This window comes from Cavia porcellus, unplaced genomic scaffold, assembly GCF_034190915.1.
Source record: "Cavia porcellus strain 051 isolate PalLab524CR breed Dunkin Hartley unplaced genomic scaffold, mCavPor4.1 scaffold_11, whole genome shotgun sequence".
NCBI classification, from domain to species: Eukaryota; Metazoa; Chordata; class Mammalia; order Rodentia; family Caviidae; genus Cavia; species Cavia porcellus.
The window spans coordinates 26,948,062-26,961,138 of NW_026947494.1; the positions used below are offsets into that span (position 1 = coordinate 26,948,062).

At 42.6% G+C, this 13,077-nt stretch overlaps 1 protein-coding gene, 1 non-coding gene and 1 pseudogene across 2 annotated transcripts in view; 2 read left to right on the forward strand and 1 right to left on the reverse strand.

The window, feature by feature from the left end:
- Mtmr12 (myotubularin related protein 12) overlaps window positions 1-9,794 on the reverse strand; it is an 80,755-nt gene extending 70,961 nt beyond the window's left edge. Inside the window, exon 1 of the mRNA XM_003470231.4 lies at window positions 9,545-9,794. Within this exon, the coding sequence (XP_003470279.1) occupies window positions 9,545-9,625 (81 nt within the window). The 5' untranslated portion in view covers window positions 9,626-9,794. The remainder of the gene's footprint in view (window positions 1-9,544) is intronic.
- On the forward strand, window positions 978-4,076 carry LOC106027788 (tRNA methyltransferase 10 homolog B-like; annotated as a pseudogene).
- Window positions 9,795-12,726: 2,932 nt separating the features above from the next.
- LOC111756985 (5S ribosomal RNA) lies at window positions 12,727-12,845 on the forward strand. The gene has a single exon (XR_002791372.1). It is a non-coding gene; the product is annotated as a 5S ribosomal RNA (ribosomal RNA).
- The last annotated feature ends 232 nt before the right edge of the window (window positions 12,846-13,077 follow it).

Sequence of the window (13,077 nt, forward strand, 5' to 3'; positions counted from 1 at the left end):
TGGGCATCTTAGTGAATCGTATTGCCTTCAAAGTAGTTGCCTATACCCTCAAACTTGATACTATCATACAAAATGGAAGAGAGTCTAATCAGTCAAAACAAGATAGTGGGAGTATTACAGGACTTCAAAACAAGTTAATAGGAAATCAAAAAAGTTACTATTATATATCCTGCTAATTTTTTAAATTTTTCCACTTCAAGAGGTTTCTTAAGTGATCTCTTGTGAAGATACAAAAACCATTTCTGTATGGCTTCTATCCATCATAAAACCTACTTCACTCAGTAAATTCAGGGTGCTGAACTGAGACAACTGAAGTTTCCCAGCTTGGATGAACATACTTGGTCAAAACTCCACCTACCCATTATCTATCTACTTCTGCTATTTGTTAAATTTCTCACAAGTCCCTACAGATAGTTTACCACAAGCAAAACTTGAACAAAACCAAGACTTGGCATCAGCCCTTTTCTGAACCCACATGTTGTCTTGGGAAAGGCTGCAAGGTAGTTCTCTGCTGTTAAAAAAACTGCAAGTATAATGCTCTATTGAAATAAATGAGCAGTACCATCCTCAAACAACAATCACATGCAGGCTATACATTTTTACACATATTATGAATGCAAGCACACAAAATAAAGACTTTTGATTCCTAAAGTCAGTTTCTCTCTAAAGCTGTCATACAGGACAATTTCATGTGGAAATGGTTCAAGAACATCAAATATCCTCTTCAGGATGTTCAAAGAAAAATCTAGAACTTTAAACATTTAAGTATAAGGAAGGCCTTGCAAACTAAGATGCTGACACTAGTCCTGGTTTTTTTTCTTTTGGTGTTAGATGTAGAACCAAGGACCTTGCGCATTGCTAAGCATGAGCTCTATCACTTAAGTTACACTACACTGCAGGCCCAACAGCCCTGTTTCTAACACTGGAGATGGAAGTAGGGTACACAGGAGCATCTGGCTCTTAGATGATAGCTGTACATGTGGCAGCTGTTTGATCAGGCTGCAGGAAGTGTTGCTTGGCAGAGCCTGATGAAGCCTTTTGATGTTCCATCTGCAGCAGTCTTGTGGCGTTGGATCCGACCCAGGGAGATGCCACAGGAAGTACCACGCGGGGGAAAAGAAAAGCAGAAGCTTTGGACAGATCATCAGAACAAAGCCACAGCTAAGAAAGTGATTATTTTAGGAAGAACTTTTAATGTCCTTTATGGCCTGTCAAATTATTATCAATGACCTCCAAAGGCAAGGAGAAAATTCCACCATTAAAAAATCAGCTAGGGGTCAGGTGTGGTGGTGCATACCTGTAATCCCAGCACTCAGGAGGCTGAGACAAGACTGCTGTGAGTTCAAGCTACATAGTAAGACCCTGCTTCCAAAAAAAATTAGTTGGACTGAAAGTGTAGCTCAGCTGTGGAGCTCTTGGCCAGCACGCATAAGGCCCTAAATTCAAACCAAAGGTACACATGCACATGGTTGCTGATAGCAGTGTGGTCTGGCATGCTCAATCTCTCTCTCTCTCTCTCTCTCTCTCTCTCTCTCTCTCTCTATATATATATATATATATATATATATATATATATATATATATATATTTGTTGTTGTTGTTGTTGTCTTTTTGAGACAGAATTTCACTATGCAGTTCAGGCTGAACTTGAACTCACTTTGTAGCCCAGACTAGCCTCAAACTCACAGCAATACTCCTGCCTCAGCTTCCTAAGTGCTGGGATTAAAGCCATGCACAACTACATTATTTTAGTGCCCCCATAAACTGAAGAAAAGCTACGGGTTTAACACATAGTAGGTGCCAAGCACTGAAAGCATTCAAAAGAAGACAGTGTTCTAGGTTTTAAAAAATTGTTCATAAAGAATATGCAAAAACAACAACAACAAAATGAACTCATGACACATAGACTTTTCCTTTAAAGGTATTTTTATTACCAAGTCTGAGCACAAAACATGTTTTAGGATAAGCCAAATTCATTACTATCTAGTTACAAAACTCATCAAAGTAAGTGATCAAAAAATCATGTAGACAATCTTATCTGGATGGATATAATAAGATGGATATAATCCACTTCATGCCTAGAATAATGCCTGGTACACAGCAGATTCTGGGTAAATATATAAATAACAGCATCTTTGGAAAATGCAGCTTCTAGAAAGTAAAATATCCAAGAGGTCCCTGTAGTACTGTTCAGCAGTCTCCTGGTTGATCACTTAAAAAAAGCCAAGAACCCGGAGTTACTGGAGAGCAGCAATGAGAAAGCAGAAAGCAATCTAGTGTGCAAGAACCAAGCATGACTATAAGCAAGTTTCACTAACTCTCCTTGTATTCAAAAGTACAAGGATGAGAGCATGAGCCCTGGAGCCAGCCTGTCCCAATCTATACCTGGTACCAAAAAAGAAAAAAACCTTTGGCAGCAGTGATCTTAAACAAAGTACTTCTCTAAGTCTATTCCCACTGTTCAAACAAAAAGGAGGGAAAGGGATAATAGGTGTATCCATTTCATATTTTTAAAGACAATGTTGACAGGGGGCTGGGGATTTAGCTCAGCGGCATAAGCACCTGCCTTGCAAGCAGGCAGTCGTGAGTTCGATCCCTGGTACCGACAAAAAGGAAAAAAAAGACAAAAAACAAAACAAAACAAAAAAAGAATGTTGACAGCCAGGCATAGTGGCACACACCTATAATCCCAGCACTCGGGGAGGCTGAGGCAGGAGGGTCATTGCAAGTTTGAGACCAGCTGGGGCTATAAAGGGAGTTCAAGGCCAGCCTGAACTGCATAGTGAGACCCTATCTCAAAAAGACAAAAAAAAAAAAAAAAAAAAAAAAGGATGTTGAGCATGGTGGTGCATGCCTATAATCCTAGCACTCTGGGAAGCTGAGGCAGGTGGATCACAAGTTCAAGGCCAGCCTGGGCAATTTAGAAAAATCTTACTTCAAAATAAAAAATGGTAGAGTTGTGTGCTTTGGCCATTACCGAATGCAAGAGGTTTAACATTCAAAGTCTGTGAACCAGGCAGCACCTGCGTTCTCTTGGGCCTGGGGTCTCAGTGCCCTAGTCCTGAATGTGCCGGAGAAGTGGAGCCAGTTTTTGTGGACCACTGCTTAGAATGAGAGAATTACGGAAGCAAAGGCAGCTCTGGTAGCGTGTGTGCTCATTACAGGACTGACTGAACAGACTGGAATTGGAAGGGAGTGCTCAGAGAACACAGTCACCAGCACTTCGGGGACAGGAAGGAAGACGGTGTAGAGGACACGGATGAAGATGGACTCTGAAAGCTTCCACCTTCTGCAGATAGATGTGAAATGTGAATGCCAAGAGACAGGGACCTCTCCCATAGGTGGTGCACCAAGGTGCTCATTCTCAAATAGTTTTGTTTTCTGGATAACATAAGAAAAATGTCCAAAGAAAACAGAGACACTGGGAAAAGACAGTTGCAGAAAAGAAGAGCAAAAGAAAGCAAGAACAAGGAGGAAGAAAAGCTAATCGTGCAGAAAATCCAGGCATTTGCACCCAGCACAGCAAATGTTTTCTGACAGCCTTATCCAAAGAGAAACTTCAGGAGGCCAGACACTCTGTATCGATTTGAGTATGACCCACCACATGTAAAAGAAGGAAGTGAGTAGGCTGGCTGGCCAGATCCGAAGGTCCGAAGGTTGAATGGATCAAACAAAAAAACTTACAGACCCTTCTGGATCTACCTCACTGGACTCACAACTGATATTCCCCTCTATGAAGAATGTTTCTATGAGGATGAACGATGCGTTTTCTAGTTACCTGTTAGACATAACGGAAGAACACTGCTTTAGTTTATTTCCTCTGGGAACCCTTGGGTATCTTATTCCTGACTCAGAACACACTCGTGAAGATGTTGATCTAAATAAAGTTTACATCCTTGGACTTGTGGATGAAAGCATTCAGAAAAAAGTGACATTTCAAAAGGCCCAGGAACACTATCAAGACAGCCCAATTGCCAATCCAGAAATACATGCCATCCAGAAATACCACCAAAATGGGAAACTATCCTTCAAAAATATTGGCCATCAATCAAGTGTTTGATGTCCTGTCCACTTAATTTTGATACTCACAACTGATCCAAAGCATTGAAGATGCTTTTTCTCCAGGAAAAGGCTATACTTCCAGAATTTAAATGAATGACAGTAGCCTGAGATGTCTTCACCAATGAACAGGGGAAAATGTGGCAGTGGCACACTACTTGCCTCTACTTAACCTGTTTGTATCTTTGTAGGGCAAGCCACCAGTGGCAAGGACCACATTTTATGCTTGTATTGCCTGGCTTACAGAAAGTGCCCTGATTAATGTTAAGTTTACCTAACAAGGCATTAGCCCTAAAACTAAATGGCTTTGGATCTGTTACTTCATCTTTTGTATCTATTTGTGAAAAACCTACTTTAGAAATTGTTTAAATATTCTGTCAAGAGCTTAATTTTCACAAAAATTTTTTAAATTAAAATTAAAAATAAATTTAAAGATTAACAATGAGTTAGGGATATAGCTCAATGCAAAGACTCTAGGTTCAACCCTCTGTATTCAAAGGAAAATAAAAAAGATGAAAGCAAGCCATAGTAGTGTACACCTGTAATCCCACACTAGAGAAACTGAGGCAGGAAGACCACCACAAGTTCAAGGCCAGTCTAAGCTACACAGCAAAAAGCCTGCCTCAATATAAATAATAAAATAAGTTCCTGAGAAACAGAAGTATCTAATAAATATTGAAAAAAAATTTTTTTGGTATAGTATCTCTGGGAGGAAAACAAAGTCCTAGGTTGACTTCTCCTCAACAATCTAAAAGGACTTAAATGGGAATGAGCAATAGAATGCATTCTTTTCCCTGAGAAATAAATGAAATACAAGACAGTAAAAAAAATAACAAAATTGGTTCTTACAACTTTTTTTTTCTCTTTCTCATTTTTTTTTTTTTCCTCTTCTTGCCCTTCCTTCCCACTCTATAAAAAATCCTTTCCTGGAGCTGGGGGTATAAATCAGTGGTAAAACAATGCTTAGGAAGCATAAGGCCCTACATTTGATTCCCAGCCCCAAACAAAATCAAAAGCTCTTTCCTGAGCTCCGGCTGGCCTGACTTAGCCTCTAACGCTCATGGATCTTTAGAAGACAATTCTTCCTATATTCCTAGGCAGGACTGCTAACCTCCAGGACCTCAGTTTCCCTATCTGTATAACGGAGGGAGAATACAATGGAGTTGGTTATCTTTAAATTTTCTTCCAACTGCTAAAAATTCACAAGACAGGTATTGATAACTACTATTAGGACATTCAAATCAAACATTGACCTATACTATTAGAAAGTATTTGTAGGGGGCTGGAGGTTTAGCTCAGTGGCATAAGTGCCTGCCTTGCAAGCAGGCAGTTGTGAGTTCGATCCGCGGTACTGATAAAAAGGAAAAAGACAAAAAAAAAAAAAAAAAAAAAGAAAGAAAGTATTTGTAATTGCTAGTACAGTAGCATCCTGAATGCTAAACAAGTAAAATTTTTCCAGGTCACTCTTAAGAACACATTAAAAGCCCTGAAGTTATTATTTAACTCCCTATTAAGATGGAATGAGTTCTTTTTAAATTAGAACTTACTTTCAGGATCATATAGTTGGGGGGTTTGGGGGAGTTTTTTGTTTGTTCGTTTTGTACAAGGGATTGAATCCAGAGCCTTCATACTGGGCCACATATCCAGACTTTTTTTATTTTGAGATAAGATCTTGCTCAGTTGAAGTGGCTAGCCTTGACCTGGGAATCTTCTTGCCTCAGCCTTTCAGCATTTTGGAATTACATATGTGCCACCTAGTTTTCATTCGTGCACAAACTTCGGGGCCCAGTCACTTCACATTTTCACCAACCAAAACTGACATCTTCAAGGTTAAGCAAGCAGAGAAATGAGTTTGTAAGAGTCAGAACTGTCACTTAGCACCAAAGAAGGTTTCACGAAAGAAGGTATCTCTGTGGAAAGCCAAATGAGATCAGCTACTTCAGCTATTCGTGCTATATAACGTCTCCCTATCAGGCTGTGTATTTCTGTTGAGAAACAACAGAAATTTCATTTAAAATGACACTGTAGGAGTCAGCCATGGTGGTGCATGCCTGTAATCCCAACATTTGGGAGGCTGAGGCAGGAGGATGGTTCCAAGTTCAAGACCAGCCTGGGCTACAAAGTGAGCTCAAGCCCGGCCTGAAATGCATAGCAAGACCCTGTCTCAAAAAGATTAATATAGCTTAAAAACTGACATGGAAAGATGTTTAATATACAGTACATTTTGGAAAAAAGGGTAGAATACAAAATAACGACAGGCAATATTAATACCATTTTGGCAAAACACATACATACATAATCTACATACAAATCTTCCAAGATACAAGTTAATGGCCTTATAAGTTTTATTTAAAATCTTTTGGGGGCCGGGAATAATAGCACAGTGGCACAGGCACTTGCCTGGCAAGTGCAAAGTCCTGAGTTTAATTCCAAATACAAAAAAAGAAAAAAGAGGGCCAGGATTTAGCTCAGTTGTGTAAGTGCCTGCTTGGCAAACACAAGGTTGTGAGTTTGATCCCAGGAAACAAAAAAAAAAAAAAAAAAAAAGAAAAGAAAAGAAAAAAGGATCTTTTTGTATGTCTTTACTTACTTTTCTACAATGAACACTTATGGTTTCTGACATAACATTAATTTAAACAGGTGTTTTATATGAGCAGGTGTAAATTTATATGAGCACCTATTAATTTAAACAGGTGTTAATATGAAGGGTGGATCTGGTACCCAAACTATAACCAGATCCCTCCCTGAATCACAGCTCAGCACCCAGCAGTTCCCTTGAACACAGGCTCTCATGACCTTTGTACGCAGTGTCTGTGCCTAAGCTGAGATGGAGGTTGAGATGTTTTTTTAAAAGTATTAGCCAGTCCCGCATGGTGTCGCATTCCTCTAATCCCAGCACTTGGAGGGAAAAAAAGATAAAAATTATTAACCATCAGGAAGTACAAACTTATCACCAGATGCAACCATCATTCATCACAATGCCTAAAGGTAGTTACGGCAGCTCAGTCTACCAAAAAAAAAAAAAAAAGCATCTGAAAACTCTAATTTTTCATCTAGTAAAGGTCATACCAAAAAAAAAAAAGGTGGTAGGATTGGAGGTGTAGCTCAGTGGTAAAGTGTTTGCAGTGCATGTGCAAGGCCCTGGGTTCAATCCTAGTACCACAAAAAAACAACAAAAACCCTGCAGAAACAACAGAGTGACAGAGAGGGAGACAGCAAGATATATATTAAAGGCAATGAAGATAATATGAGTGAGGGCCGAGGATTTAGCTCAGTGGCATAAGCACCTGCCTGGCAAGCGCAAGATCATGACTTAGATTCCAGGTACAAAAAAAAAAGGTAATATGAGTGAAAGGAGTAGAAATAGTGGATGGGGCTAGGGATATAGCTCAGCAGCATAAGCACCTCACTGGCAAGTACAAAGTCATCCTGAGTTCGATTCCCAGTAACGCCCTAACAAAAAAAAGAAAGAAAAGAGAAGAGAGGATGAGTGTCCAGAAATACTGAGGGACTCTTCACCCAAGGTGAGCCTGGAGAACCTTACCAGACCTGGAACTCAGACCCATAAGCAATGCCTCAAGGCTGTTCACATGCATTTTCCATAATTTGACAGTTAACAAAGCTACATACTACACGGTTTTCTCACCTCCTCCTACCCATCTTTTAAAGAAAAAAATATCCACAGTTTAGGTGAGAGCCCTATCCTGTTATATTTTTAGTCAGACTACACTGTATTTTGAGGGCAGTGAGGGGGATGGAACCTCAAGCCTGTGCCTCCGAGTTATATCCCCAGCCCCTTAGCATCTGCATTTTAATGCAAGAAAACAAAACTGTCAACTCTTACAAGGATCTGAAAAATGCGCTTGGGGAGGGGGGTGCTGAAATCACTCCCCTTCCTCAATTATCCCTCAAAAGAAATGAATCAGGCACTGTGGGACAAGGAGTGAAAATATGTCTATCACATGTGCATTTGGTGGATGAAGAACTTGAACATTCTTGAACTCTGGCCATATTTTAGAAGATTTTCCACTTGTAAATTTAATCTCACTGAAGAGGAAAGGTTAAAGATCATCTGCCCCTTCAACCAGGTTCTGTAAAAAGACAATGAGAAACCGATGGCATTACTTAACAAATGTGATACAAGAAGGGAAACCGTCTGAAAATTTAAGATGACCTCCAACTCCGTATCAAGTGTTAACAGAGGAAGTAGTTTTTATTTGAAAACTAGAACTAAAAATAGCATCCATCTCAAAAATACTCTCCACCAGCCGTCTAGACTTTGAGGATTCTTATACAAAGGTTTCAGACCCTCTTGGCAAAAGCAGCCCCAGATCAAGATCTCTCACCGACTACCCACCTGTCTATCTTAAAGGTGGAAACTTGGGAAAAGCTTATATAGACAATAAATTTGGTAATGCTTCTGCATGTCAATGATTAATAGACGGGAGGGGGCCTTCACAAATCCAAAATGCGCAGATATCTAATTAGACCCTGATTAAAAGCTAACGCTCCAGAGGCCCTCCGCACCAGTACAGATCTCCCTACCCTCCCACCCGTGCCTCTGCAGAGTGGGCTTCCTGGATGCGCCAAGGTTCTACACACATTTCCATTCCACTGGCTTCCCCACTGCCGCCCGGCCCCAAGCTGAACCGCTCTCCCCCAGTTCCCCTGCACCCTTCAAGTCTTGGCTCAGGCAAGGATGAAAACGATGCCTTTCCTTTCCCATACTTATTTTCTAATACACCAGATAGTCTGCTTATATATTATATACATTTTGCTTTTCCTTTCTCTCTTCATATAAGTTCCCAGAGAGCAGGGATCTTTGTTCTGCTCACTGATGCACATCAAGAGCGTTTAGAGCATACAGTAGGTGCTCAGAAATATTTTCTGAGTGAATGAACTTCCCAGCAGCGAACTGCAGAAGAACAGCAAGAGGGGCTGAGATGAAAGAGGAAAGAAGGGTCAGGGGAGAAGTAGACATCGGCCGTGTCCGGACCGAGCCATGTTCCCCCCGACACCAAAGCTGGAAGGCAGGAGGCGGTGCACCGAGTCCCGCCAAGGGCGTCAATGGCACTCAGTAGGGGCAAGCAGCTGGGACAGGAGCTGGGACCCGCCAAGGACTTCTCCAGACCTCCCGGGGACGGCCGGCACAGAGCGGACGCTCGGCTCAACGGGTCCTCACGGGGTTCAGACTACGCAGCCTTCGCCCTTTCCGCGGTGCCCACGGTGTGCCCAGGAGTCCCCGGCCGCAGGATCTTCCCGGCTCGGCCCCTCCCCCGGCCGCCAGGGAGCCGGGGCCAGCCTTCAGACACCTGCCCGCCCGCGCCGGGGTCCCGGCCCCAGTCTCACTCGATGAGGCTTCTGCCCGCCCCGAGGCCTTGCCCCGCCGGCCCACAGGCAGAAAGCCACCTACGGCCCGCCCGCTGAGGGGAAGGGGCTCCGGCGCCCGTGCCCCGGCCGCTCCCGCGCGACATCGAGCTCTCACCTCAGGGCGCACATAAGACACGAAGGAGGGCTTGGGCGCCTTGGTGCCGCCGCCACCGCCGACCACCCCTTTCCCCAGCATTACCGCCGCCCTGGGAAGCAGCGACCCGCGGGAACACAGAGGCGGCCCGGTCTCCAAATCGGGCCGCGGCGGCGGCCACCAGCTCTAACGGCCGGGGCTCCGCCCATCCCTAGGGCCCCGGCGGCCGCGGCTACGCCCGCATCCGGCTTCGCCGCTGACACCTTTCGCTCCGCCCACCTCCCGGAGCCCGCGTCCGGAGGCCACGCCCCGTCAGCTCACCGCGGCGGATCTGACGGCTGAACCCGCCCCATTGACACCCTCTCCACAAGGTATCTGCGGCAAAGCCCGCCCCTTTGCATCTGCTGATTGGTCAGAGGAAATACCAGCCGAGTCCCACGTGAAGCCTCTATTTGAGTGAACCTAGAGAGACGTTTCCTCTAACCAATTCAAAGAGTGGTCTCTCTGGACTTCCTGGCGATTGGATGGCGCTGATGTTACCGTCGCCCAATAATCCTACGGTCTCTAAATTGTGAGCCGTGTTGACCGCTGTCGCTTTCCCTTTTCACATCTTTTTGGTAAAATGTCTGTAGTGGAATAAATGTCTATAAAGTGTATAAACTATGTTAGTTATAAGTCCACAACAATGACCTTCAACGTTTATTATTTTATAATAATACAAAAATATGAGGCAAACCGAGCGTGGCGGCGCACGCTGGCAATCTCAAGAACTCCGGGGAAGCGGGAGCTTGATGGCAAATTGGAGCCCAGCGTGGGCAAATTTGTGCTTTACCTAGACGCAGTCTCTAAATAAAAAGTAGGTCCTTCCTCTGAGGCGGCCCTGGAATCCCCAGTATTGCCGAGTAGGAGAGAGGGCAAGGGCAAGCGGCAAGCTCAGTTGTTAACAAGCACTTAAGGAGTACGTTGAATGACCTAAAAAGTTTTGTCAGCTTCATTTTTCCAAACTACAGTTTGTTCCTTCGTCTAACAGGTATAATATCAAAAGCCCTTTTAAAAAAAAATGTCAAAAGCCTTTAAGAAACTTCTTTACCCTACCGTTTAGTCAAGAGTGCAAAGCAAATTCATTTAAATTACACCTTTGAAACCCAGCGTTGTGTTAGACATAGATGAACAGGACAGTACTCCGGCTTTCAAGATATTCAGATTTGCCAGATGTAGTAGCTCACTTCTATAATCCTACTTACCTGGGAGACTGAGACAGGGAGGTCACAAGTTCGAGCCCAGCATAGGCAAATTAAGAGCCTGTATCAAAATAAAATAAAAAGGGCTGGGAATATATGGTAGAACGTTTAGCTAGGATGCGGAAGGTCCTCGACTCAATCCAAGAACACATGCACACCTCACCATCAATCTAGTGGAAAAAGCTCCTGTACTGGCAGTTAAATTTTCAAGCATCAGGCACTATGCTAAGCATTAGCCTTATCAGTGACCTTACATTTTACCTAATTAATCTTTATGTGCTCCCCTTCCCCAAATCCACCCCAAGAAAACAAACTTGCTTGCGAAAATGGATGTGCTTGCTTTTCCAAACATAGTTTCCACGATCCCATTTTCATTTCAGGCAGTTGTATCATCCAAGTCTACCCGGTGTTAGTAGCTCTTGAGCCCCCACTGAGCTCCCTTAACCACAGTTTCAGGTGAGAAATTAAGCAAGTAATCTGCCAAAGTTTCAGAGTCACTGACAGGGCTGAAATTCCAAAGGCCAAGTTCTTAACTTTATAGTGGTATCAGTTAAGAGACAGCGCTGTGCAAATGTGATCAATTCTGTGAGAAAGCCAGTGAGACTCTATGAACAAAGATGCATACTCCTTAGAGAGATCTACACTAACAATACCACTTTCTGTTTTATAGGAGTTTTATTTTTCAAAGTAGGTTGGTGGGGCTGATTTTCACAATCTTAGTAAATGTCTGCTTTCCTTCTTTTCAAAGTTCTTTACGCATAATCTGCCACCAGTCACTAGGCTTCTAAAGCCTACAGCTGGTACAATCACTAACGACCCTCGCTGAAGGGGACTTGGGGTTTAATGCTTTGCAATTGTAGCCTTGAGCTTCTTAATAATTTTATCTTTGTGTTTTCAAGGTGAAGGGTGTTAGAACAATGGCACATGTGCAGGAGGGCTCGTGTTGGAATTTTATATCCAGCATGATAGTATTAAAAGGTGGGTGAAAAAGTCTTGAGGGAAGAATGCTCATGAATGAAAATATTGCCTTTATAAGACAAATGGGAAGGCAAAGAGAGATACAGTAAGGAAAATTCTGTCTTCAAAACAAAGCAGTACCGACCAGATACAGATTCTGCTGGTGCCTTGGTTTAGAACTTTCCAGCTTCCAGAACTGTTTACAAATAAGTTTCTACTATTTATAAGATAGCAGGTATAAGGTATATCATTATAGCAGCATGAAGAGACTGATATGCTCCCAGAAACAGTTGAAAACATGCTTTCTGTTAGGTGTGGTGGTGCATAAATATAATCGCAGACTTAGAAGGCTGAGGCAGGAACATCACTGTTAAGTTTGAGGTCATCCAGGCTACATAATAAGTTCAAGGCCAGCTCAAACTACATAGTGAGACCTTGTTGCAAAAAGCCAAAAAAAGAAAAAAAAACCCAAAAAACAAAAATAAAACAACTGCTTTCTTTAAGGAGCAGTAAGTAATGGAATGAAGACAGAGGCTAAAATCTCTTTCCAGGACTGCCATGGAGGCTACAAGTATATGTGTATTACCCCAGCATTCTGGGAGGTTGAGGCAAGAGGATCCCAAATTCAAGCCAGGCAACTTAGTGACTTAACTGAGACCTTATGTTAAAAATAAAAATTAGGGGCTGGGGATTTAGCTCAGCGGCATAAGCACCTGCCTTGCAAGCAGGCAGTCGTGAGTTCGATCCCTGGTACCGATAAAAAAATAAAATAAAATAAAATAAAATAAAATAAAATAAAAAATAAATAAAAATTAAAAGGGCCAGAAATATAGCTCATTGGCATAGCATCTGCCTGGCAAGCACAAAGTCCTGAGGTTGATTCCCAAAATAAAATAAAAATTAATTAAAAGTATATATATAAGGGCTGAGCTACAGCTCAGTGTAAAGGCCTTGGATTCGGTCCCTAGTACTACTGTAAAATAAATAATAAAAATAAAATCTGGCGTCTACGCCCATACCACCCTGAACGCGCCCGATCTCGTCTGATCTCGGAAGCTAAGCAGGGTCGGGCCTGGTTAGTACTTGGATGGGAGACCGCCTGGGAATACCGGGTGCTGTAGGCTTATAAAAAAATAAATAAATAAATAAATAAATAAATAAAATCTGGCACTTGGGAAGTTGAAGCAGGAGGATCACCACGAGTTCGAGGTCAGCCTGCACTACATAGTGAGCTCAGGCCAGCCTGAACTGCATAGCAACATCCTGTCCCTAAGTAAGTAAGTAAATAAATAAATAATCTGTTTCTATCTTGCTTTTAAGGCTCTCCAGCTACCAACATATTTTTTATTGGCTCTT